The sequence below is a fragment of the Ceratotherium simum genome, chromosome 12, assembly GCF_057802395.1.
Source record: "Ceratotherium simum simum isolate JZ-2026a chromosome 12, ASM5780239v1, whole genome shotgun sequence".
Taxonomy (NCBI): domain Eukaryota; kingdom Metazoa; phylum Chordata; class Mammalia; order Perissodactyla; family Rhinocerotidae; genus Ceratotherium; species Ceratotherium simum.
Genome location: NC_141911.1, coordinates 39,490,953 through 39,517,090, shown reverse-complemented (window position 1 = coordinate 39,517,090; position 26,138 = coordinate 39,490,953). Strand labels below are relative to the sequence as shown.

The following is a 26,138-nucleotide window of genomic DNA, read 5'->3' as shown; positions in this document are numbered from 1 at the left end:
ACATGTAGAAACTGTAATCCACTAAGATTAATTTCTTTTTAACAGAGAATTTTTTAGAATCCCATTTAGGGAGTATGCCATGGGTGATAACTTCGTAGAATCTGTCTTCTTAGTTTGGAAAATTTCTGGATTGATGTTAATATTGATTGACATGTTAATATTTAATTGGCGATATTTGATGTATGGTTCTTAAACTTGACTTCAGAATCTTCAGAGTATTAAATGATGTATATAACAGGAGGCCAGGCACCTCTTTCCTTATAAACAAGTCTATGGACTCAACTTGGGAACACAAGGTAATTGTTCATTTAAAAAAATAAAGACTATAATTTTTGGTCTTTTTCTGCAGAGCACACTTACTAGATTAAAATCTTCATAGATTAAAAGCTTCTTGGAATATGAAAGTGAGTATATACAGGTTGTTGGGGATGCTTTTGGACTGGACTAATGAGAAAGGGAACAGTCAGCAGGTGTGGGACCAGACAAAGGGTGAGAGGGAGTTACTGGGCAGAGATAGGCTGTAGACAACAGATAAGGAGAGACAGCGAGTTACAGATGTAGTTTTAAGCAGTCTAAAGAATCCAGACTCTGCAGTCACACTGCCTGAGTTTCAACTCCAGTCTACCTCTTCCTTGCAGTGTGATGTTGGGCAAACTTTCTGTGGATCAATTTCCTCATCTGTAAATTGGGGATAATAACAGTACCTTCCTCATAGGGTTGTTGTGAGGATTAAATGAATTATTGCATATAAAGGACTTAGAAAAGTGCCTAGAACATATAAATATTTGCTTCTATTGTCATATTATTATTATTATCTACATGAGACTCTCCTAGGACTCAGGTTACTTAAGCAAGAATAGAAACTTTGAAATACCTTTTAGGATATTCTTCTAAATGACTTTTGATTATCCTAATAATGTGTTCTATGTAAAACCAAGAGTGTTGTCCAAGCAGAATTGTACAGCAGTGGCTGAATGTCATAGTGTAGAAAGGGTGGGCCAGCACAGCTTGTGAGTCCACTTCCCCCACACTCTCCTTGGGTAGACCAAAGAAATCAGCCATCACTATATGCTCTTTATCCCAGGAGGTGCCACTGTGAATTCCAAAAAGCCTTGACCATTATTATGGCTCATTTTTTAGTTACAGTTATTATGAGTCTTTTTGTTTGTTTGAGAGTGTGGGACACAATTTGTGGATTACCTCCTTGTGGGTACCTACAAATTGACAGGGTTTCTTTGGAAAACAGCAACCATTAACTCAAATTTCCTTGCTTTGGGGCCCACTGTATACCTAATCTTTTCCTATTTCTATTTCCCTATTCCCCACCAACACTCAGATACACCTCTAAAGAGCCGTATGACTTATTTTCTCCCTTCCCCGATCACGGACCCAGAACTAGAGCCAGGGAAAGTTTAAGAAACATATTTGAATTCACTCCAATCTCTTTGCCCTAGAGTTTTTTGTTTGTTTTTTTAAGGCCTAGACTCTAAAGAGAGGTGGAAGAGAAAAATAAATGTAAACCCAAAGAGATTCTTTGCAAGATTTGGGAGATTGATTATAGCTGGATGCATTCCATTTGTTTTAGTTTTTATAAAATAACATTTCGGCTCTGATTACGAGTTACATATATTCACTGTAAAAAGTTTAGAAGATAAAGAAAGGAAGGTAAAATATAAAAATCACATGTAATCCTCCCACTCAGCTATAACGTTTTTATATACAGCCCACTAGGCCTTTTCTTATACATATACACACACACATATACTTTTTATCAAACAAAATGGGGATGGCAGCAGAGACACTGTTTGTAATCAATTTCAGTTTTCAAATAGTAAACATAACCAAAAATAAATTTCTGGAAAGAAAAGAAAAAAGATCCTTCCTTTTTGGCTTCTCCTCACTAATTTTATTAATTTCCTTTTCCTGTGCCTGTGCACTTGACCCTTCTTTTATTTCCATCTAGTTCTGTTGCAACTGGTTCCTTGTTTCCTGCATCCTTTAGACCATGTACCATACAGTTTTTGATAAATAAGTTACTAAAAATTTCCAAATCACACAACTGGCAAGCATGAAGAAATTCTTCTCAGATCAAGGATTGAGAATTAATAATATTATAACTGACAGACCCAAACAGTTATTAACTATGACACATTATGTATGCTCATTCAGCTGTTGGCCACACTTATCCGAGTGTCAGAATTTGGCACCTTATGGGGAGGAGACAGATTCTTGCTGAGGTGGAAGCTTTAGTTTCATATGGGATCTTTTTTTCTCAAGGGAATTCTGCTTTTTCTGACTTTTATATCACTTGGTTTCTTCCTGGGTTTCATCTTAGAGTGGCATCAGTAAGTTTCTGCCTTCACAGAATACAGCCTGATATACATTCAGTCTATGGTGATAGAAATGGAAATAGTGGTTACCTGTGTGTGTGTCTGTGTGTGTGTACGTGCTGTTTTGACTGGGAAGGGACAAGAGTGCTGCATCTGGTCAGTCGTGCTCCATCATGTACATGGATGTGTATGTATGTAAAGTATATTTGTGTGCTTTACTGTTTGATGTTACGTCTCAATCAAAATGTATATATTGCTTGATTCACCTTCTTGCCAGGCTTAGGCTGGAGATCTAGTCAAGATCTGGTAAATTCCAGAGACTGCAGACTAGCCATTGTCTTAGCTATACAGACCTCTAGTCTTTTCATTCCTGGACTGTTCCACAGAACAGCAATACCCAGAGATGCTCCCCACCCCACAAAAGGAGTTTTGTGGTCAAATAAGTTTAGGAAATACTGCACTCTCTAGGCCCCTTTGAAAGATTCACAATGCACATTGAAATATTAAAGGTTCTAAGTCCTACAGCAAAGAAACATGTTTATCCCAACTTGTCCTAAACTTACTTAACCATGAAACTCTTTGAATTAATACCTGTTAATCCCTCATTAGAATAATCAGCTTCTGTTTAGACAGAAGCCTGGACAAGGCCTGCCCACCAAAGGCGCCTGTGCCCAGGTGATATGTACGCCCCCTGCTGGTTTTATTGGGGATGAGGCCTCTCAGGAAGCTTCTATTTTCACTAAATCACATTCACAACCCAGAGTTCATTGTCATAGTGCTCTTGATTAGGTTTTTTTTCACAATTTAACTTACTGGGGACTGAACAGCATAGCTTGTCATAATTCAGTTACAAAAGGAAGTTTTAAGTGCAGACTCTCAACATGGAAGTCAGACCATACAAATCAGCCCTGAAAACCAGCATCCAGGAGAAATGAAGCATCTGATGAAATGAGAACAAAGAATGAGTGTGAGCTCCTTTAGAATTCTAGGATTTTATAAATTAAACACATAGGATAATAAATTATTTATTTATTCTCTAATTTGAAGTCTTATTTTTAACAGACTTGTTCAACATCTAATAGACATTAATTAAGCTGTAATTCCATCTAAACCCAACATTAGACATTTTCACTTAAATTATTAAATTTCGCTACTCTTGGTTCTTGAGGTTATAATTGTTAAAATGATATCATAATTGATTCTGGGAGAAGAAATAAAAATAATATAAAGGACAGGAATGTGATAATAAAGTACATTTATACCACAATTTATTTATTTATTTATTTATTTTGTGAGGAAGATCAGCCCTGAGCTAACATCTGTGCTAATCCTCCTCTTTTTGCTGAGGAAGACCGGCTCTGAGCTAACATCTATTGCCAATCCTCCTCCTTTTTTTTTCCCCCAAAGCCCCAGTAGATAGTTGTATGCCATAGTTGCACATCCTTCTAGTTGCTGCATGTGGGACGCGGCCTCAGCATGGCCGGAGAAGGGGTGCGTCTGTGCGCGCCCGGATCCGAACCCAGGCCGCCAGTAGCGGAGCGTGCGCACTTAACCACTAAGCCACGGGGCCGGCCCTACAATTTATTTTTAAAAGAGCTAATTTTATTACATATTTGTTTATAGACTGCCCTACAATTTGAGAAGGAAATTTAAAAATGTTTTCTACAAACAGTCTTTCGCAATCTGTTCTATTTATTTTCCTGTCTCAAAACAATATATATTGCTAGCAGAGATTTCTTTAAAATCACCATTTTGGTTAGAATAGCTAAAGGTTGAAGCATACAAGCAGTTGCTGCCTGCCACTGGGTGGGTTGAAAAGAGCTGGGCAGCCCAGTTTTCATTGCCGTCCTTCACTCTTTATCTCCGTCTTCTTATTTCATCTGGATTTCTCCAAGGAACTTTCAGCTCCATGAAAAAAAACAGCTGGGCCTGCAAATACCTGCCTAATCCTTATAGGGCAAAGGTGCTTATGTTGTGAATTTCAAAGTTTTAAGGAAAGAAACTCCTAATTTAAAATACTAACAATTATTTGCAAATAATTTCATTCTCAAAGAAATATGCCCTGTAGTATGTCAGCCTCTCTTTAAAAGATTGTTTAAATTCAGCTCCTGGAGCAGTATTCAAAGATCAATTTCATCAGAATCACAATATAAATATGCTGATTCCTGGGCTCCTCCTCAGACCTACAGTCTATGAAAGTAGGCCTGCGGGCTCTGCATGATTAATGTGCCTCCTAGGTGCTGATCCAATCACCTATGGAGATTCTTTTTGTTAATGCAGATGCTGGATCCACTCATAGAGTTGCTCGTGGATACCTCTAAGGTAGGCATGACATCTGTATTCATAAAGAATTCCACAGGTTATGTGAATGAGCACCGAGAGCTGAGAACTACTGCTCCAAGAGTTGATAAAAGAGAGGACGACGAATGTTGAAAGATCTATTTCGATTTGCCAGTGAATTGTTTGTTAACGTGGAGAAGAATGGGCAAACATATCAACCCGATTTAGAGTAATTATTAGTTAAGGATGGAGGAGACCATGTGAATAGACTGAATGCTGTGACTTCTCAATCTAAAAAGGGTTCGCCGGTGGCACTTCAATGACATTAATTCTTAACCCTGGCTGCACTTTGGAATCCTCCAGGAGTAAGCTTTTAAAAAATACTGATGCCTGAGCCCCATTCCACACCAATTACATCAGAATCTATGGGGGCGGGGCAGGGGGAGGTGAGGCCTGAGCTTCTGCTTCTTTTACCAGCCTGTGGGGTGACTGTTGTGTGCAGCCAGCTTAAGCACCATTGCTCTATGACATCTGAGAAGCTCTTTGAGCCACCTGCTATTGTTGACATCACGAGCAGTTCATGTTTGCTTCCAGACCCTTGGAGGCTGTTCTTTAGAGGAAACGAATGCTTGGCATCGTCCTTTTATCTCTGTTCCCACCTCTTAAACCACCGTCATTAGGATTCACTGCTTTATTTATTAAAGCAGTTGCCACCTGCTTTCTTGCCATAATTTGTAGCAGTATATTGCTTAGAGCAAAGGCCAGAAAGTTATATAACTTACAAATTTGCTGGTTACAATTTGGGTTTGGGGGGAGGGTAGTATTTGTGGAATTTTGCGATCCGTTGCTTGGCAACTTGAAGAGAGTTAAGCTTCTGCATTCTGCCAACTGTCAGAGTTAGAGTTTGGTGAGCCCAGTCAATTACTTCTTGCTACTAGAAGGAAATTAATTCTTCATTATGCAGAGGGCTTGAAAACTTGTCACTCAGAGCAGGCCATCCATAGCGATGTCACACTTCTACTTGACTCCACAAATTCTTCTGCCCTTTAGCCCTCTTACTTCTCAAGAGTTTAATGTGATCAGACGCAAGGCTGGAGCATCTTGGCAGAATGAAACAAGATGGTCAGATTCTTCTGTAACAACATATTTGGGCAGTTACCGGAGAAAACAACTGGATGAGTCCATGTGCAGCCGATTTTCTTATAAAGCAGGACAGCATTGGCCTGAGTGTAACCAGTAAGATTTCTTTGTAATTTGCACCTGGATATGTCACTATAAATAGACCAGAATGCTACTAGAAGAAAGAGGGTATTGTAGACCCTGAGAGACTTCATAGACCTTAACTCTGCATATTTTCCTGCATAAATGTCACTGGCAAAAGGGCTAAATGTCAGTTACCAGCTGAAACTATGAGTGTATTCTCTATGTAGTACTCCGAAAATTATGTCTAACTACCTGCTCTTGAAAAAAATATGAGTATTGGATTAAATTGTAGATATTTTGTGTTCTTTGTACAGCAAAGAGGTGCTCCAGAGAATTTCAGTTTGTTTCTTGTCTAGTTTTTCCAAACAGGAGTTGAAAAATTCCCTCAGAGCAGGAAGAAGGTCAAGCAAATCCTCCTCTGCTCCCCACCTTGTATTGTCTATTGATGGAGGCAGGTGTTGAGGGACCAAAAGACATTTCTTGAGTATTTACTATAAACCAAGCTCTACGATAGGCCCACAGGAAAAGATTAATTTCAGTTTAGTATGGTAACTGAAACCATAGAAATAAGTAATCAGCTCAAAGAAAGGAGATATTATCAGTGTCTGTGGTGGGGGAAGGGGTATTGTGTTTCTGGAAAGATCTCAGTAAAGCAGGGTTCCTCTGGGCTGGTTTAGAATGTGGGGAAAGGAAAGAAGCACTGCATGGAGGAGAGAGATGCACAAGGAAAGAAGCATTTAATCTCAAGGATTATCAGAGAACTGCAAGGAGCTCAGTGAGTGTGAGACAGAAAGCGTAAGTGGGGATGTGGAAAAATCTCAGGGCTTGTTATGAAATATGTCCCTCTGGATATTAACTGTCAGATATCTTGTCCAAATTCTGGAAATCTATTTCAAAATCAATTGAATTATTGGCTCCAAGTTGAGATGTAAGGAATAACTCAAGTAAGATCCTAATAAATATTAGTTATATTGCCTTCCAGGGCTTTCCAAATTATCAAAACAATGCTTAAGCTTAAGCATTTTAGCTTCAGCTAAAATGTCTCAGAAGTACTTCCAGTTGGATGCCTTGTCTGGTTCATTCCAACAAACCACAGTCTCTGCATTTTTAGTAGCTCTCAAGTATGTTGACACTTCAGTTAACTTTGGAAGTCCCTTGGCTAATTCTGTGAATTTCGAGGCACCTCTTGTAGATAGGGGAGTCTTCAAGCACTGCTGGGGGTCCTCTCTGAAAATAAGTAGTGTTTGAAAGCTGGTATCCAAACAGAGCCACTCACCAGAGTAGAAAAAAAATTATTTAATCACTGAAAAAATGCAGAAATATGACATCTGGTGAAAACATACAGAATTTTTTTTTTTGCTGATGAAGATTCGCCCTGAGCTAACATCTGTTGCCAATCTTCCTCTATTTTGTATGTGGGTCACTGCCACAGCATGGCCACCGATGAGTGGCATAGGTCCATGCCTGGGAACTGAATCTGGCCCGCCAAAGCAAAGTGTGCCGAACTTAACCACTAGGCCATGGAGCCGGCCCTAAAAATGTACAGAACTTTGAATTTATTTCCTATTCAGAGTATGATCATTACGTGAATCATTCCAACCAAGGTGCCCCGTGACATTGCCAACCACAAAAGAGCAAAGCTTGTGAGGTTTATCTCAGAAATATAAATATATCCTTTTCACAACTACTGCTATTCTATTATAGGCTAAGCAGCAGCAAGTGTTATAAGTGAAGATGAATGGCAGATTCAGCTCCTTTTGAAAGTACTAACTATATTCTAAATTTGCTTTTGTTTTTAATCTTTTTCTTGGTTAATTTTAGCCCCAAGGACAAATGTCTTAAATTCTGAAGAAAAGTTATTTGATTAAAATTTTGTAAAGCCATAAAGAGACATTTTTACACTGCTATAAAATCAAAATGGTCCAAGGGGGATTACTGAATAAAATATGAAATGACTGATCATTTAAAATGTGTTAAGTCAGGAATATATTAAGGTATACAACACAATACTTTTTATACACTTTATTTATTCTCCACATACATTGAATACCCCATATTGTGCAAGACAGAAGAAACTTGGTGGAAGTCTTGATCATTTGGTCCTGAATTAGTTTTAACAGCAAATACAGTAGCCCCCCTTATCCATGGGGGATATGGTCCAAGACCCCCAGTGGATGCCTGAAACTGCAGACAGTACTGAACCCTATAGATACTACGTTTTTTCCTATACATACATACCTATGATAAAGTTTAATTTATAAATTAGGCACACTAAGAGACTAAAACAATAACTAATAATAAAATAGAACAATTATAACAATATACTGTAATAAAAGTTACTGTAGATCTTAGCAACCTCAGCATACAATTTTTTTTCCTTTCCTTATTAAATCGAGAACTTTGACCTTTTCACTTAAAGGAAGCACTTTACAGCTTCTCCTTGGCATATCTGAATTGCCAGCATCACTACTTTTGCACTTTGGGGCCATTATTAAGTAAAATAAGGGTGACTTGACAACAAGCACTGCGATACCGCCACAGTCGATCTGATAACCTAGATGGCTACTAAGTGACTAATAGGCAGGTAGCGTATACAGTGTGGATATGCTGGACAAAGGGATGATTCATATGTGGTGGTGGGGGACAGGGCAAGATTTCATCCCCCTACTCAGCACGGCATGCAATTTAAAACTTATGAATTGTTTATTTCTGGAATTTGCTATTTCATATTTTTGGATCACGGTTGACCATGGGTAACTGAAACTGCGGAAAGCAAAACCACGGATGGGGGGACTACTGTATGTAAAATTCATAAACATGCGAAAAAGAAGCATCCTGCACTGGGAGAATGGAGATTAGAGTGGTACAGAACTTTAAGCTATTATGGAATATTGGTATCAATTCCAGTTGTCTGCCAAGATTAAAATAAAGGACGAGTTGCATTTTGGAATTCCTAAGACAGGGATATGGCTCAAGCATGAATTTTTAAGTCTTGATGTTTTATTTATTCATTAAATTTTTCATTTATTCATTCATTAATCAAATATTTATTAAGGTCCTACTATGTGTAAGGTCTTTTAGGCTAAATGCTGGGTCTACATCAGTGATTAAAGCATGTATGACCCTTGCCTTCATGAAGCTTATAGTCTACTGAGGGAAACAGTCACCAGGGAAACAAACCATTTGTGCTTTGAAGGAAACAAATAGGGAACTTTGTTAAAGACAAAGAGGGGCAGCAGTTTCTTACAAAACTAAACATAGTCTTACTATATGGTCTAGCAATCGTGCTCCTAGGTATTTACCTAACTGATTTGCAAATTTATGTCCACACAAAAACCTGCACATGAATGTTTATAGCAGCTTTATTTATAATTGGCAAAAACTGGAAGGAATCAAGATGTCCTTCAGTAGGTGAATGGATAAACAAACTGTGGTACATCTATACAATGGAATATTATTTAGCAATAAAAAGAAATGAGGTTTCAAGCCACAAAAAGACATGGATGAATCTTAGCTCCATATTCCTAAGTGAAAGAAGCCAGTCTGAAAAAGTCATATACTGTAGGATTTCAATTATATGATATCACAGAAAAGCAAAATTAAGACAGTAAACAGATCAGTGGTGGTCAGAGGATTGGAGAGGGTTGAGTGGGTGAAGCACAGGGATTTTTTTAGGTCAGTGAACCTGTTCTGTATGACACTGTAATGGTGAATATAAGACATTAAGTTTTTGTCAAAAACCTATAGCACTTTACAGAACAAAAAGTAAACCTTAATACATATAAATGAAAAAAATTATTTAGGACATCAGGGGATCCCAGGATGGAATACAAAATATGACAAAGCAATATTGTACTACAAATGTATGAAACAACTTTACTGAAGGGGCTGTGAGAATAAGGTGCTGATCTAAGTAACTTTGGAAATGAGTGGAGTTTGTAACACTAAAATGTTACAGGAATTGTACGTAAGCACTGTACTCTAGTTGATAAAGTGGTTTCCCATGGCGGTACAGGTAATAATTCAGAAACCACTATACAGATATACTGGAATTGAACAATTAAGTAAATGAATGGTGGATGGTGGGAGCCAGGTTTCTTGCTGTTGGAGTAGAAGGCTAAAGATAAACAAGGGGAAGAGACTAGAATGATCCATATGGTAATGGACTAGAATTGGAAACATCAGTATGAAGTCATCCTCAGCTTAATACAGATATAGATGGTTACATATAGAAATATTTATAGATATGTATATATACATGGGTTAGTCTGTACACATATATTTAATTGTTCTTTGGAAGAAAGTCCCTATGTGCAGCCCATATCAGTATGGACCATCAGCTGAGAGGGCCTAGAAGCAATACCTTGTAAGAACAACCACACCTAATGCCCAGATTTTGGTTTCCGATACCCTTCTCCTAGAGTTTCTTGGAGAAATGGCGATTCTCAGACTGGGGAAGGAGATATACAAGATGAGCCTGAAGCATCTCGTAGTGCCAGAAAATACAAAAGTGTCAAAAAAACAAAACAAAAAAACAGTGATGGAGCCAACTGAAAGAGCTCCCAATGGCCAAAGCTGGAAAAATTTGAGCAATAAAATAAAGTAGTATTGTATTGTAGCCCAAAGTATAAAATAAATATCCACGAGTCCATACTGGCATAAATGAATGATTGAATAAATACATTAATGAGGGAGAAAGGGCAAATTTCCCATGCAGAAGAATTCCAAATAATTTATGTAGTTACTTTGTGTCCAAGGAGATGGGGCATAACTCAGTATTCCTTAAGTGTGAGCTGTGCATACTGACTTTCTCCCAGTGACTATAGTAGGGGAAAAAAAGAGTAACTTTATCGTGGGGAACCCCGACAAACGCTACTTCAAGCCAGCTGATCAAAGTTAATATCAACAATGATAAGCCATATTGATAGTCTTTACCCTTGGTATGATGTGATGAGAATGGTACTTTTCCTCTGTGGTCTTCTTCCCCAAAATACATTACCCTCCTCTAATCATGAGAAAAACATCAGATAACTCCCACTTCAGGGACATTCTACAAAATAATACCTGATCAGTAATCCTCAACATTGTCAAGGTCATCAAAACAAGGAAAGTCTGAGAAACTGTCCCTATTATGAGGAGCCTAAGGAGACATGACAACTAAATGCAATGTGGTATCGTAGATAGGATCCTGGAACAGAAGGAGGACATTAGGGAAAAACTGAGGAAATCTGAATAAAGTATGGACTCTAGTTTATAATGTGTCAATATTGGTTCATTAGCCAGCCCTGGTGTTCTAGTGGTTGAGATTTGGCACTCTCACCACCATGGCCCGGGTTTGTTTCCCGGTCAGGAAACCACACCACCCGTCCGTCGGTTGTCATACTGTGGCAGCTGTGTGTTGCTGTGATGCCACCAGTATTGCAAATACCAGCAGAGTCACCCATGGTGGACAAGTTTCAGCAGAGCTTCCAGACTAGACAGACTAGGAAGAAGGACCTGGCCACCTACTTCTGAAGAGACTGGCCATGAAAACCTTATGAGTAGCAGCAGAGCATTGTCTGATACAGCACTGGAAGGTGAGAGGATGGCACAAAAAGACTGGGTAGGGTTCCTCTCTGCTGTACACAGCAAGGCTAGGAGTTGGGATTGACCTGACAGCACTAACAAAAAACAAACATTGGTCCATTAATTGTTACAAATATACGATACTAATGTAAGATGCTAATAAAATAGGGCTAACTGGGTGTGGAGTATACTGGAACTCTCTGTATTATCTTCACAATAATTCTGTTAATCTAAAAGTTTTCTAAAGTTAAAATTTATATTTTAAAAAGGGAGGAGGCGTGGATAGGAGAGCTACTGCATGTGGGATGGTCAGAAGGCAAGAAGTATTATTAGAGTTAAGGAGGGACATTTTATAATGATAGAAGAATCAACCAAATAGGAAGATGCAACAATCCTAAATTTGTCTGCATCTAATAACACAGTCTCCAAGCTTATTAGGTAAAACTGAGGAAACTAAAAGGAGAAAGAAGCAAATCCACAATCATCAACATTTTAACACACCTCTTTCAGTAACTGCTGAAACAAACAAATAATCAGCAAGGACACACCAAATCCGAACAACACAATTAAGACACTGTTCCTAACTGACACATCTAAAGTACTGAACCCACCAACTGCAGGAGATACATTCTTTTCAAGAGCATGTGGAACATTTTCAAAAATTAACCATCTGTTGGGCCAGTAAAAAGTATCAAATTCAAGGGATTCGAATCATACAAAGTATGTTCTCTTGACAAGTGTTATTGTCATAGAAATCAATGATAAAAAGAAAACTAGAAAATGTCTAAATATTTATTTTTATTTATTTATTTTTTTGAGGAAGATCAGCCCTGAGCTAACATCCATGCTAATTCTCCTCTTTTTGCTGAAGAAGACCGGCTCTGAGCTAACATCTATTGCCAATCCTCCTCCTTTTTTTCCCCCAAAGCCCCAGTAGATAGTTGTATGTCGTAGTTGCGCATCCTTCTAGTTGCTGTATGTGGGATGCGGCGTCAGCATGGCCGGAGAAGTGGTGCGTCGGTGTGCGCCTGGGATCCGAACCCAGGCCGCTGGTAGTGGAGCGCACACACTTAACCGCCAAGCCACAGGGCCGGCCCTGTCTAAATATTTAAAATTTAACAATACACTCTTGTATAACTCATGGGTTGAAATAAAATCACAATGAAAATTAGAAAATATTTTGAATTGACTTATAAATAAAATATGACACATAAAAAACAAGTGACGGTAATAGTCAAAAGTTGAAAACAGCCCAAATGTCCATCAACACATGAATGGATGAACAAAACATGTATATACATACAGTGAATATTATTTAGTCTTGAAAACAAATGAAATTCTGATACATGCTACAACATGGATGAACCCTGAAAACATTATGCTAAGTGAAAAAAGCCAGCCACAAAAGGACAAATAGTATATGATTCTACTTATGTGAGGACTCTAGAATAGGCAAATTCATAGCGATAGAGAGTAGAATAGAGATTACCAGGGACCGGGGGAAGGGGGAATTGGTGAGTTATTGTTTAATGGGTTCAGAGTTTCTGTTTGGGGTGATGAAAAAGTTCAAGAGACAGACGGTAGTGATGGTTGCACAACATTTTGAATGTACTTAACACCACTGAAATGTACACTTAAAAAATGGCCGAAATGGTAAATTTTATGTATATTTTACAATAGTAATACCACTATTACTACTACTACAACAAACCTGTGAAGGGTAGGACTTCCAGAATGCAGAGAGAGGACCTATGTATATCCACCCCTCCATAAAAACAGAAAAACCCTAGCAAAAACTGTCAAAACCAACTTTTACAAAACTCTGGAAATTAACCAAAAGTGTGCAACAATCCAAGGAGTATGTTTTCAAGGAACCCTGCAGAACCTTGGTGAGAACAGCAGGGTTTGTGGCATTGAAACTGACCACTCCCATCCCTGGATAGTCCTTGAGAGCGGTGCTTCCTACACTTGTTTGATTATGAAAATGATCTTGTTAAAAAAAACATTCTCAGCTGGCCTGGTGGTGTAGCGATTAAGTTCTCGTGTTCCGCTTCAGTTGCCGGGGTTTGCCGGATCCTGGGTGCGGACCTACTCACCGCTCATCAAGCCATGCTGAGGCAGTGTCCTACATAGAAGAACTAGAAGGATCTATAACTAAGATATACAGCTATGTACTGGGGCTTTGGGGAGAAAAAAGAAAAAGAGGAAGATTGGCAACAGATGTTAGTTCAGGACCAATCTTTCTCAAAAAATACTTTAAAATAAATAAATAAAAACAAAGATTCTCAAGCCACTCCCTCTAGGAATTCTGATTTCGAGGCACTGGTGAATCTGTAGGTTTAACAAATGCTCGACATGATTATTACGATCAGAAAACAATGGGAAACGTCACTTTGTAAGAGGGTAAAAATCATGTTCTAGCGACATGGCCACCTGATACCAAACTTGGTGTTGGTTCAGGGCTTCTCAATAGTCACCAATTCAGGAGACACTGGATGTTGTGGGGTTAGCCCTCTTCTCTCCTTTACTGCTTAGGGCAATGCTTGCTTCCCTGTCTCAACCTTGGACCCTCCCAATTGGCCTCGCGGTCACTCAGGAGCAATAGAAACCCAGAAAAGACGAAAGCTGTGATAACCCTGATGGGGCCTCTCAGAATAGTCCCAAATTATTTGAAAAGCAATGATTTTCCTTTCTGAGTTGGTACTAATAGAGACAAATCCCCGAGTGAAACAGCAGCAGCGTGTGGGACTGTGCTTCTGAAATGAAGAGGCCCTGTGCCAGCAACTCCTAAAGCCACAGGACAAATACAGAGCATTAGTTTGTTACAGCGGCAACAGAAAAGTAATACAGGTCGAATGGAGAGCAGAAACATGTTTATGATAAAGGAAACTATACATTTTTATAATAAAGGAAAATATAGCATGATACAAAATTTCATGAATGTCTAAAAGCAGGAAATATAAAAGAAAATTAGTACTAGTAAGAGTTTAAAAGTTATAGTTACAGTATAAAAGTGTTACAGTATAAGAGAATATTATTACTAGTAAGTTTAAAAATGAACTTTTTTTTGCTGAGGAAGATTTGCCCTGAGCTAACATCTGTGCCAATCTTCCTCTATTTTATATGTGGGTCGCCACCACAGCATGGCTGATGAATGGTGTAGGTCCATGCCTGGGATCTGAACCTGCAAACCTGGGCCACTGAACCATTATGCCACAGGGCCAGCCCCTAAAAATGAAATTTAAAAAAATGCCACTTTGCTAAAATATGTCAAGTTTCTAGGAATAAATGTAATCAAAGATGTGCAAGATCTCTACACAGAAAACTTTCAAACATTAATGAGAGAAAATAAAGATCTAAGTAAATGGAGAGAGAAACCATGTTCATGGATTGGAAGACTGAATATCGTAAAAATATTGTTTCTCTCCAAATTGATTTATAGATTCAGTGCAATTCCAATAGGTGTTTTTGTGGAACTTGATAAGATGATTCAAGGCCAGGAAATAGCCAGAACACTCTCAAAAAAGAACGAAGTGAGAGGGCTTGTTCTACAGATAACAAAACTTATTGTACAGTAATTGAGGTAGGATGGTATTACGGCACAAAGATAGACAAGTAGGCGAATGGAACAGAATAAGGAGCCCAGAAGCAGACCCATGCTTATACGGGCACTTATTTATGAAAAAAGTGGCAGAGCAGTGGCGAAAGGCCATGTTTTCAATTCCAGGTAGATTAATTCTAGATGAATTAAAGACATAAGTGTAAAAGGTAAAACAATAGAAACATTAGATGACAACATAGGAAATATCTTGGTGCTCTTGAAGTCAGCAAAGATTTCTTAAGCAGAACTCAAAAAGCGCTAAGCACAAAGAAAAAGTTAGATAAATTGGACTACCTTAAAATTAAATGGTTCTCTTTAACAAAATACACCATTAAAAGTATGAAAAGGCAAGCCACAGAGAGGAGGAAGATATTTTCCACTCAGTGACAGACACAGGGTTTGTAACTATGATACATATTAAGAACCCCTACAAATTAGCATGAAAAAGACAACCCACTAGAAAAATGGGAGACTTTAAAAATGAAATTCATAAACCAAGACATCCAAGTGACCAATAAACTTATCAAAAGGTATTTAACCACATTAGTAATCAGGAAATGCAAATTAAAACCACAAGGAGCATACTCATGTAGAATAATCCCCCAGAAAGGTTAAAATTAAAAAGATCATTAATACTAAATGTTAGTGAGGATGTAGAACAGTGAGTTCTCTCATATACAGTTGGTGGGAATGTACACTGATATAACCCTTTAGGAAAACAGTTTGGTCTTGTCTTCTAAAGTTGATGCTATGGATACCCTAAGACTTAGCAATTCCACTTCTAAGTATACACCCAGCTGAAATGCATTTTCACACGTGTACGAAGAAATGGACACAAGTATGTTCATAGCAGCATTTTTCATAATAGCCGAAAAACTGAAAATAAACCAATTTTAGAATAAGTTCTATTCATCTAAGCTGAATGGATAGACAGGTGTATGTTTAAACAGTGTCAATGAAGAGGAACAAACTATCATTACACTCAGTAATGTCACAACACAACGTTGAGCATTTTGAGCCAGACGCAATATATATTGTATAATTCCATTTATATAAAATTTAAAAAAAACAGCCCAAACCAAACTATAGTGACTGGGTATGTCCACTTAGGTGACAAAAAATATAAAGAGAAGCAAGGAGTGATTCCTATAGAAGTCAGGAGACTGGTCCCCTGACTACCTGGATCAGACCACCTGCCCCAAACCTACTGAAAAATAATTACTGGGGTTGGGCTCAGAAATCTGCATTTTTAAATTAATACCCACAGGTGATTCAATTGCTGCTGTAGGTTAGAAGAAAAATGCAAGGTGGGCCACCAGCCCCTGTCTCAGGAATGACTAGGACTGGTTCGTTGGCTGAATACATGTACAGGAGCATTTTAGGACTCTTTAGGCTGACATCAATTCTGCTCTACCCCTATCTCACACACAGTTCCAGGTCCCTAGAGCTTGGATACCCTCCTCCTCCTCAATCAGAGGCCTAAAACAATGGCCACCTTGTGTTGCACTCTAGAAATTGATGACTCTGTCCATTCCGTACAAAAGGACCTGTGCTTCCCACCAAGCCCCGGCTTGCCTAAAAAGAGATCATGTCTGCATTCAGGGAAACAGATAGAGATGTGTTTCAAAGGATAGACACAGCATCTGTGAGTCTCCAAGTTACTCCACAGCTATTAAGTTCTAACTTATACTGGGAAACCAACAAAATTTCTGTAATATTTCCTATTCCATTCATAGCACTGATCTTATTTTGAAAACAACTCCCTAGAGAAAGACTCATAAATCCTGTTAAAACAATTATGAACTTAATGTTTGAGCTTTTCATGTACAAAAGTTGAACATTTTACCCGTTTACGACAAATCAGGGAACAAACAAATCACTGAAGACAATGAGAAAGCCCAACTTGGGGTGATTTTATGGGAGTGTGGGGTTATGGTTGGGGGTGTGGAAAGAGAGGAAGAGGAGAAGCAAAAGTTTATGAAATCAACTGAAAACATGAGCGAAAGTTCCTCTAAGTCCACAGGCTGCAACTTATAAACACATAAACTTATTACTTCTTTCTTCTATTTTCTTTCTTCAGGTTGTCGTCGCCCAACTGCTCTGCCTGCAGCCCCACAGTCTGCAGGGCTGGTCCCCAGGAGACCACAGATGCTAAAGGTAAGTGCAGCATGACCTGTTCTGAGCATAGCCCTTTGCCATGTGTTGATAACTCTCAGGTTCTTGATTGTAGTCCATATGGTTTCTACGTGCTTACTAAAGGCAAGGTGTCTTTAGCAAAAAAAAAAGAGCATGTTCTACTCTGGATCTGTCACTCTTAAAAATGACAGTTATTCCAGGGCAAAAGTTTTCCTCCTCCACATTAGTTCCAGAATGTAACTTCTGCCAGAGCTTAGAGCTCTAGGTAATGTAATCTGAGCTTTACTGGGTACATCAAATAACCAAGAAGACAAACCAAAGCTATAAACCAACAACTAGTAAACTATATTTGCTAGTCTATAACCACCTCCACCCTGTTTTAGTTAAATTAGGATAACACCAGCTGCTATAATAGATAAACCTCCAAATTCCGGTTGCTTAATACAATAAAAGGTATTATTTTTCTTCATATAAAAGCCAAGGTGGGTGTTCTGCAGGCGGACTTTCCACTTGGTAATTTAGGGACACAGACTTCCTTCATCTTGGGGTTCCACCATCCCCTGGAGCCCGGAGTCCTTTGTTTCCATCTGGCAGGGGGGATGAAGGGGAGGGAAGGCACACCTACTTGTTCACCATTGCAGCCTGGATATGACACACATCTCTTATGCTCACATTCCAATGGGAGAAGGAGTCACAAGGCCCCAGCTAGAGGCCAGGGAGTTCAGAAATGGATTCCTCGGCTGGGAGCCACTTCCTAGTGACAATTGCATGCTGTGGAAGGGAACAGCTGGCCCTCCTGCCACACAATCTGATTTTGAGGAAGAAACACAGTTGGTTTTTCCCATATAATTTCCATCTCTCAAGGTTGAATCTTTGAAGGTTTAATAAGACTAATAATTGTAATCTCAAATTAGGATTTTTTTAGCACTTTATAAAATATTCTGGTGATATTTTTTGCTGTCATATTTAAAGGTTTAACACTATGCATGTGTTGCAGGGGAGGGTGGGCAGTGAAAAGAGCTATCCTGCAGCCTTATGGGTTTTTCCTAAATAATGGAGATAAAGGTTTTTAATGGCTGCCTTGGACAATCACTATTCTGCTGGGTTTCCTAATAAAATTTGACTTTATGAGAATAATACGTTTCAGACGGGTTTTATGTGTTCCTCTATGGTTTGCTGAGGCAAGAGGACAGGACAGCTAACCATTTGTGCTATTGTTAAAATGAGGAAAGACTTGCTTTCTCTCCTTTGCAGTAATGAACATAAAATTAAAACACACTATGTAGCTTGGAGACAAGTCTGAGCGAGGGTACGGGAAATTACACAGCCTGGTCACATCATTCATAGTAAGTTAAGATGACGGTGCATCTGATCTGAGTAGCACAGGGTACAATCCTGTTACATTTACACTGCTATTGGTGCCCTTCAAAGTTCTGATTAACCACCTATGGCCTGTGAGAGCTGATAGCTGAGTGGTCCCGCGGTTGGATGGGTGCGAGTAGCTGAAGCATGGTAACGTGAGCAACAAAAGCAATAATTTACCACCATACGATAGGTATTACTTTGTTTTCCTATCTCCTCTCCTGTTTTTATGGTAAAGTGTTGGCAGGAAGAAAGGTAGAAATGACCTCAGTGTATATATTCAGAATGATGACTTATTAATGGACTTGGCCCATATTGCCTTTTTCCCTTTCCTCAAATGGTCATTTTAACTTAATTGATGACTACTCTCTTCATTAAGAGGTGACATCAAGGTAGAATTATTTAATTTGGCCGAATGATAACTTCTCCTTGTGCTTCTTTTCAATTTCCATGTCTCATGTTTGGATTATCAACTTTAATTGTGCTAGAAGCTCCTAATGACGGGAGTTTAAGAAGCCAAGGATCAAATCGTCAATACAATACAAGCCAACTGTATACATTTGCTCAGCACTGGTGGACATTGGTCTGTTGACTGTCTCTTTGTAGAAATGTATCCATTCATATGGATATGCAAATCAGATGGGCTGGGCTTAAGTGTGATTCACGATCCTGATGAGGGAAAAAGTTTTCAAATTATTTTTCACAACAGCCTTTCAAAGAGTTCAGTCTTATTTGTTTTGCCCACACTAAGGTGGTTTTCCCTTTGCGTTACTATTAATTCTCTTTCCAAGTGTTTGATTTGGTTGTGGCTTTTCCTTCCCATGGCCCATCATAGGCTCATCTCCCAGATTCAGAGAATAACAAAGCAATAGCTAATAAAAATCAAAATCAAGTATCATAAAACTGCAAAACAAACGAATTGTTAAACAATTCAACTTTCTCTCTATTTGCACTCTGCTAAGACAGATTCTAGCAAGTTTTGTTTAATTAAAAAGCTTCCCTCCAGCAGAAGCAGTTTATGAGGAGCATGGTGGAAGGCAGACTGTGACACAGCTGGGGCAGCGTTCACTGGCTATCCCATTCCCTTCTCTTGTTCTTAGCGCCACACCTGTGTCCCACACCTGTACCCTGCTATGATGAGCCCTGGACACCCTTGCAAAAGGCTACCCCGGCCTCTTGTGTTCTTGCTGTTCCAGAGATGTCCTATGTCCTGGGGAAGAAGTTTTACACAGTGTGACCATGTCACAGCCCAGATGTGACAACATGTGCAAGATCTCCTTTGGATATTCTATAACCACAGACAACAAATTCCAAGTCCCCAAAGCCACTACCTCGAGCTGTTTTTACGGTATACAGCCTTTTACAAAGAGTGTCCAGGAGAATATTGACAAGAGCCAAATAATATTCTAAGAGAGCAACTGAATATGTTTGTCATGTTATGTGTTTGTGCCCATTTTTAACATCCTTCTTTTCCTCCTATTTCTTTACTCCCACTTTTATTCTTCTGTGATGCCTTCTCCAAACCTTATGACTTCTAAAAGCAATAAGAATTCACCAGACTACCCCATAAGTCATGTCGTCACACAGGGAGATCTTAAAGCATAAATGAGATGATGTCACTTCTGTTTCCTGTCATACTTGTGATAAAATCCTAATTCCTCACCAGGGCCTGTAAAGTCTTGCACGAATGTGACCCTGCCTATCTTTCCAGTCTCATTTCATGCCTCCTCCCTTTTGCTCACTCTGTTCCAGTTACATTTTAGTAACTTGAAAATGCTAAGCCATTTCCCACCTCAGGACCCTTGCACATACTATCTCTTTGCTGGAATGCAATTATCCCAGCTCTGCTGAGCTGTATCCTTCAGGTCTGAATTTAAATGTCACCTCTTCAGAGAGGCTTTCCCTGACCACCATATTTAATGCCAGTTCTTCACACTCTTTCCTCCTTAATTTCTATCTTGGTGCCTGGTTTGCTTTCTACGTATTACAGTATTTGATTATTTGTTTATTATCTCTTTCTTCTTCTAGAACATAAGCTTCATGAGAGCAGGAACTTGTCTGTCTTGTTTGTCTTTGTATGTCCAGGAGCTGGGACAGGGCTCAACACAAACCAGATGTCCTATAATTGTGTGTTGAACAATGGTTTTCTGGACCTTCCATTGTTGACTTTTTCTCCCCTACAACATATTTCCTTATAGAGGTAGTTTCTTGTTTATAATTTGTCTTCCAAAAGGGAAGCAACCTTTCAAAAACTTGTGTTTCCAATGGCAGTCTTTAGAATCCTGTGTAGTAACACATAAAATTGTACTACTTTAAAAGTGAATGAACAAATAGCATATGGCACTGTTGCATATGTACATCATTTTAGTTATACACACTCCCCCATCTCCCACCCAGGTTCTATAACGGGCTGAAGGAGATACAGCCAGACGAACCCCAAATCTGAAACATACACGTGCAGTAATATACTACAGTAGTATAAAGTGATGGCAAACATGATTTGGGATGAGAGGGAGAGAGGAAAGAGAGCAGGTGAATAACTAGTCCCTGTAGGGCCTGAGGCAGGGGAAGCACCTTTCATTTCTCAGTAACGTAGGCATCTTGTGGCTTCCAAGCTTTGCTAATCTTGTTTCCGTAATGTCTCAGGGACGTGCCCCCTTGTGCTGTTTTTGGATCATTTCCAAAGTTTATTGGTCCTGGAGGCTGGAGCCCCAGAATGAAGGTGGAAGCAGATGGGTTAGGGCATGCCTGAGTAGAGGGGGCTTTTTCCACAGGTTTTCTAGTCTGCCTGAGAAGGGGACAATAGCCTGTTCCTAGGATGGAAAAATAAAGGGGTGAATGGCAGCCAAACCAGGCAACCTGCCCCAGCTTTCCTGGGCGAGACTCAGAGCTCCCCAGTCAAGGCTCCTTCACGCCCAGGCCAGCTTTTCCCAGGCAGAGGCATGCGGGGGAATTCCCCTCTCCCAGGCATCCTCTTGTGCTGAAGCCCAGAAGTGGGGCCAACAGGAAAGACTCTCACCTCTCCCTCAGCTACCAGGAGAAACCCTGGAATGAAACTCTCCCCCCAAAAACAGAAGCCTAGTTCTTATCTCTCTCTTCCTGTGCGTGACTCCACACAATCTTGCTGTCAACTGAGTTGTTTGTACCCCGAGGTTCCATACTTTACACTCCTCCCATATGCACTGGGAATGTTCTTCTTGGTCCAAGCCCTCCCAGGTCCATTCTGTGCGGGGAGAAGAGGACTCCTCAGGCTTCGGCATGAATGTCTTCATTGTCTTTTCCCAGGGCCACCTTTGTTTGCCTTCTGTTGTTAACAAAGGAAAGCTGCCCCTGTGAGACAGCCGAGGACGTGGAGGGCAGGCTGGCAGGCTGCTCCCTCACCTAGTCACTGCCGTCCTCCACCTTCCTCCTGCTCCCACCATGGAGCTTGACAGCCAAGGCTGTGCGACGGAGGGAACGAGGTGACTTAGAACAAGCCTTGCTCGCCGCAGGGTTCCCACATTCACTCCTGGTGTGGGCTGACACAGCAGCGGGACCTTCTAATGCCAGGATTTAGTTTGTTTTCCGGCTCATTTGCATGCCTTGCTGTGGGAAGTGCATACATTTCTTTTAAACTACAGAAAGAAAAAAAGCTCACATTGGCCACCAAGAAATCTAGATAGTCTGATAAACAGTTAGCCTGGGATTGTGGTCCCCACCACACTAAAAATGACAGATATGCTGGATGATTGCCAGCGTACCCCAAGAATCCCAGGACGGGCCCCCAGACTCAGGAAATACCAACATCCTTGTCAGGTATTGGGAACTTTGTTTTGCTCTCTCTGACTATTTTAAATTAGGCAACAGTCTAATAAATGGTTAAATGTGTTTGCCAGCAAATACTCAAGTGTAAGGCAACAGTTTCAAATTCCCTGCAGAGACTGGACACAAGGGAACACTGGCAGCTAAGCCTGTTATTAAGAAGGTCACAAGATGCCATCTGTTACGGTGTGCACTTTACTGTTCAAGCCTAACATCAACTAGGAGGTGGCTGCAATTGCTTTTGCCTGTGAACTTAAAAGACAGCACTACAGTGGGCACCACAGTGATTTTAGTGGGTGCTGTGAGCAAACCAGGTGTCTGCCTATGGGATGGGCTGGGGTTACGTGGGGAGAAGATGGGGAGAAGGTGAAGCATTGTTTTTAGGTCTGTCTTTGGTATGGCACAAATGTAATTTGGGATGTTGCTGGCTGGTTTTCCCAGTCTTTTTCTTCCTGGTTTTAGCTATCTATAAAATGGGATAATAGTATTCCTTCTTTACCTATAATTATGAAATTAAGTCAGATAAGTGAATGCCTTATTCTTTTATTCACAACTTAAAAAAACTTTTTTTAATCCATGGAAAAGTTGAAGGAATAGTATAATCAATATTCACCTACTCTTGCCTAGATTCATCAATTGTTAACATTTTGCCACACTTGTTAACATGTAGCTTTATCTCAGGCTCTCTATATTGATACTTGTGTATACTTCTTTGCTGAACTATTGAGAGTAAATTACATCATAACAGTACATCTTTTTTTTTTTTTTTTTAAAGATTTTATTTATTTATTTTTTCCCCCCAAAGACCCAGTAGATAGTTCTATGTCATAGCTGCACATTCTTCTAGTTGCTGTATGTGGGACGTGGCCTCAGCATGGCCAGAGAAGCGGTGTGTCGGTGTGCGCCCGGGATCCGAACCCGGGCCGCCAGCAGCAGAACGCACGCACTTAACCGCTAAGCCACGGGGCCGGCCCATAACAGTACATCTTTAAATACTTCACCATGTACCTCCTAAGAGTAAGAATGTTCTCTTACATAACCATAATACAATTATCACATTCAATAAACTTAATATTGATAGAATAATTTTTACCTAGTACACAGATCATTAAATGCCTCACTCTTAAAAATCTGTCAGGAAAAGATGTGCTCTGTCATCTAACCCAAGGCAACTCTCTCTTTAAGACACCTCATATTTTTGAGGCACTTTGAAAAATCTGATGAAAGCTCTGGGCTCTATCCTCAGAAAATATCCACAAAGACACTTCTACAAACCAACAATGCACACATCTTGGATCCCTCCAGGGTGTCCGTGGACTCTGGGTTAAGTGTTGTTAATCTTGGATGTAAATTCTCCTCTTTTGTGTTTATACGATTTAAGACCACAGTACACAGAAAAGGTTAAGAATGGTTTGTCTTCGCTTTCCTCCAACATTATGTCTTGTGTTCATGAGGCTTCATTTCAAGGAACTCAGAGATGGGTGAGTAGGAAATCATATTTTCCCCAGTCTATGAAAAGGAAACTGAATCACAAGTATGGCTGAGAGCTGTACTGTGACAGACAGGTGGACTAAATTATTAGAAGACCTGGAAAATACTTACAAACTTGAGCTTCTCTGATTCTGAAACAGCTGATGCTCACAAACTCACACTTGCTTTCTTGATAATTTATTTTTAAACACCAAATACCTGTAGGATTCTCTCAGGGTTGGCACAACATTTAAGGACCTAATATGTAAAGGTAGAATTTGTTGGCAGTTACTAACATTGTTAGTTTCATCAACAAAACTGCCCAATTTGGTTACAGCTCTAGGACTAGAAGTGGAAGCAGGGAGGTAGATACATGCTAGCAAATTAGGGTAACATTAAATGTCCTTAATGAAAAGGCCAGACGAAACTACCAAGGTCAAGTTGCACCGTGGACACTATTTTGTCAACTGTGAACTCACAAAGAAAAAAATCAGTGGCTAACCACACTCCAACATATGTGAGCTTGCTGGAGTTCTCTCCACGAACAGACCAAAGAAAATGAGAGACATTTCTAGTTCAGTTAGAAAAATGACCAAGGTTGGCTAAAAGATAGACGTAAATGTGTAAATCCATCATGCAATGGTCTAGGACAAATTCTAATGCCTTTTGTTTCCCCCATAATCCATCAAATGCCTCAAAACTACTTTCTGTAAAACTTTAATATTATAGAATCATATCATATATTAATTAATGATTATCTCATATAATTCTTGAAAGGAAAAGTGACAAAAAACTAGTTAAAGCCTCTGGCAGGCCTATGGGATTTATAAAAATCTTATAGAGCTTTGAAAGTCTAAAGATTCACAGCCAATGGAATAATCAGAGCTAACTGTGCAGGATAAATTTCTTATCCACCTGCTTTCACTGTAGCTGTGAAAAAGTGGTTTTTTCTTGAATTTAGCTAAATAATTTTTGAACTCTTTTTTTAACTTTAGCTTAAGATATCTTGTTTTCAAAAGTTTTTCAGCATAAAATCGCAGAAATAATAATGAGTATTTGACAAAGGCTATTCCCTTCCCTTGACCCATTCCTAATGACCAAACCCCATCATATTATGCCAAACAAGATCTTCTTTTTCTTTTTAAATCAATTTTTATTTTTAATCAAATTTAAAATGTTTTCTCTATTTTTTTTTAATCAAAGTACACCAGAGAACTCAACATGATTTGTCAATAGGGAAATTCAAATTAAGAACACAATGAGATACCCATTCACATCCATAAGAATGGCTATAATCACAAAGACAGACAGTAACAAATGTTGGTGAGGATGTGGAGAAACTAGAACCTTCATTTATTGCTGGTGGGAATGTAAAATAGTACAGCCACTTTGGAAAACACCTTGACAGTTTCTCTAAAAGTTAAATATAAATTTATCATAGGACCCAACAATTCTGTAACTAAGTATTTACCCAAGAGAAATGAAAACATATGTCTCCACAAAGACTTTCACAGGAATGTTCACTGCAGCATCATCCATAATAGCCAAAATTGGAAACCTTTATGTCCCTCAGCTGGTGAATGGATAATAAAATCTAATAAAAGGCTATACACACCTAGCCTATATGGTACTAATCTTATGGGGCCATCATCTTATGTGTGGTCTGTCACTGGCAGAAACATCATTATGTGGTGCATGACTGTGTTCATACAATGGAATACTACTCAGTAATAAAAAGGAACAAAATACTAAAACAGCTGCAATGTGGATGAACCTCAAAAACATTATGCTAAGTAAAAGAAGGCAGACATAAAAGACCACATAGTGTATGATTTCATTTATATGAAATGTCCAATTCCAAGGCAAATCTATAGAGAAAGAAAGTAGGTTAGTGGTTTTCTGGGGCTGGGGGTAGGAAAGGAGATTAGCCATAAATAGGCACGAGGGATCTTACTGGGGTAATGAAAATGCTCCAATACCAGATTATGGTATTATGGTGATGGTTGCATAACTCAATAAATTTATTTAAAATCACTGAACTGCACACTTAAAGTAGGTCAATTTTATGGTATGTTTACACCTTGATAAAATTGTAAAAAAATACACCAGAGCTTCTTTAGACCTTGAGAAAAATTTATAGCCTTAGAACTTCAGCATAGTCTTGGTTCCCTCTGATTCTAAGAGTATAAGCTGTATATCATAGATGAATGTTCCGGGCATAAAAATGTTTACCCCAACTTCCGGTTTCCAGTTCTGCATGTAAGGAGCTTGGAAGATGACACTCCATCCTAACAACAGGTAAAATGCTGAACAGACTGAAAAATCAACAATTCTTCTTGGATCCATAACAGAGATGAGGGCACAGGGCAAACCACTGTCCCCAAGACTGG

At 39.3% G+C, this 26,138-nt stretch overlaps 1 protein-coding gene across 1 annotated transcript in view; it reads left to right on the top strand.

Moving 5' to 3' along the window:
- Positions 1 to 3,211: 3,211 nt before the first annotated feature.
- The window catches only part of C12H4orf51 (chromosome 12 C4orf51 homolog), a 53,475-nt gene continuing 30,548 nt past the window's right edge, over positions 3,212 to 26,138 (top strand). Inside the window, 4 exon segments of the mRNA XM_087437568.1 lie at positions 3,212 to 3,261; positions 4,215 to 4,250; positions 5,658 to 5,846; positions 17,060 to 17,136. Of these exon segments, the coding sequence (XP_087293694.1) occupies positions 3,212 to 3,261; positions 4,215 to 4,250; positions 5,658 to 5,846; positions 17,060 to 17,136 (352 nt within the window).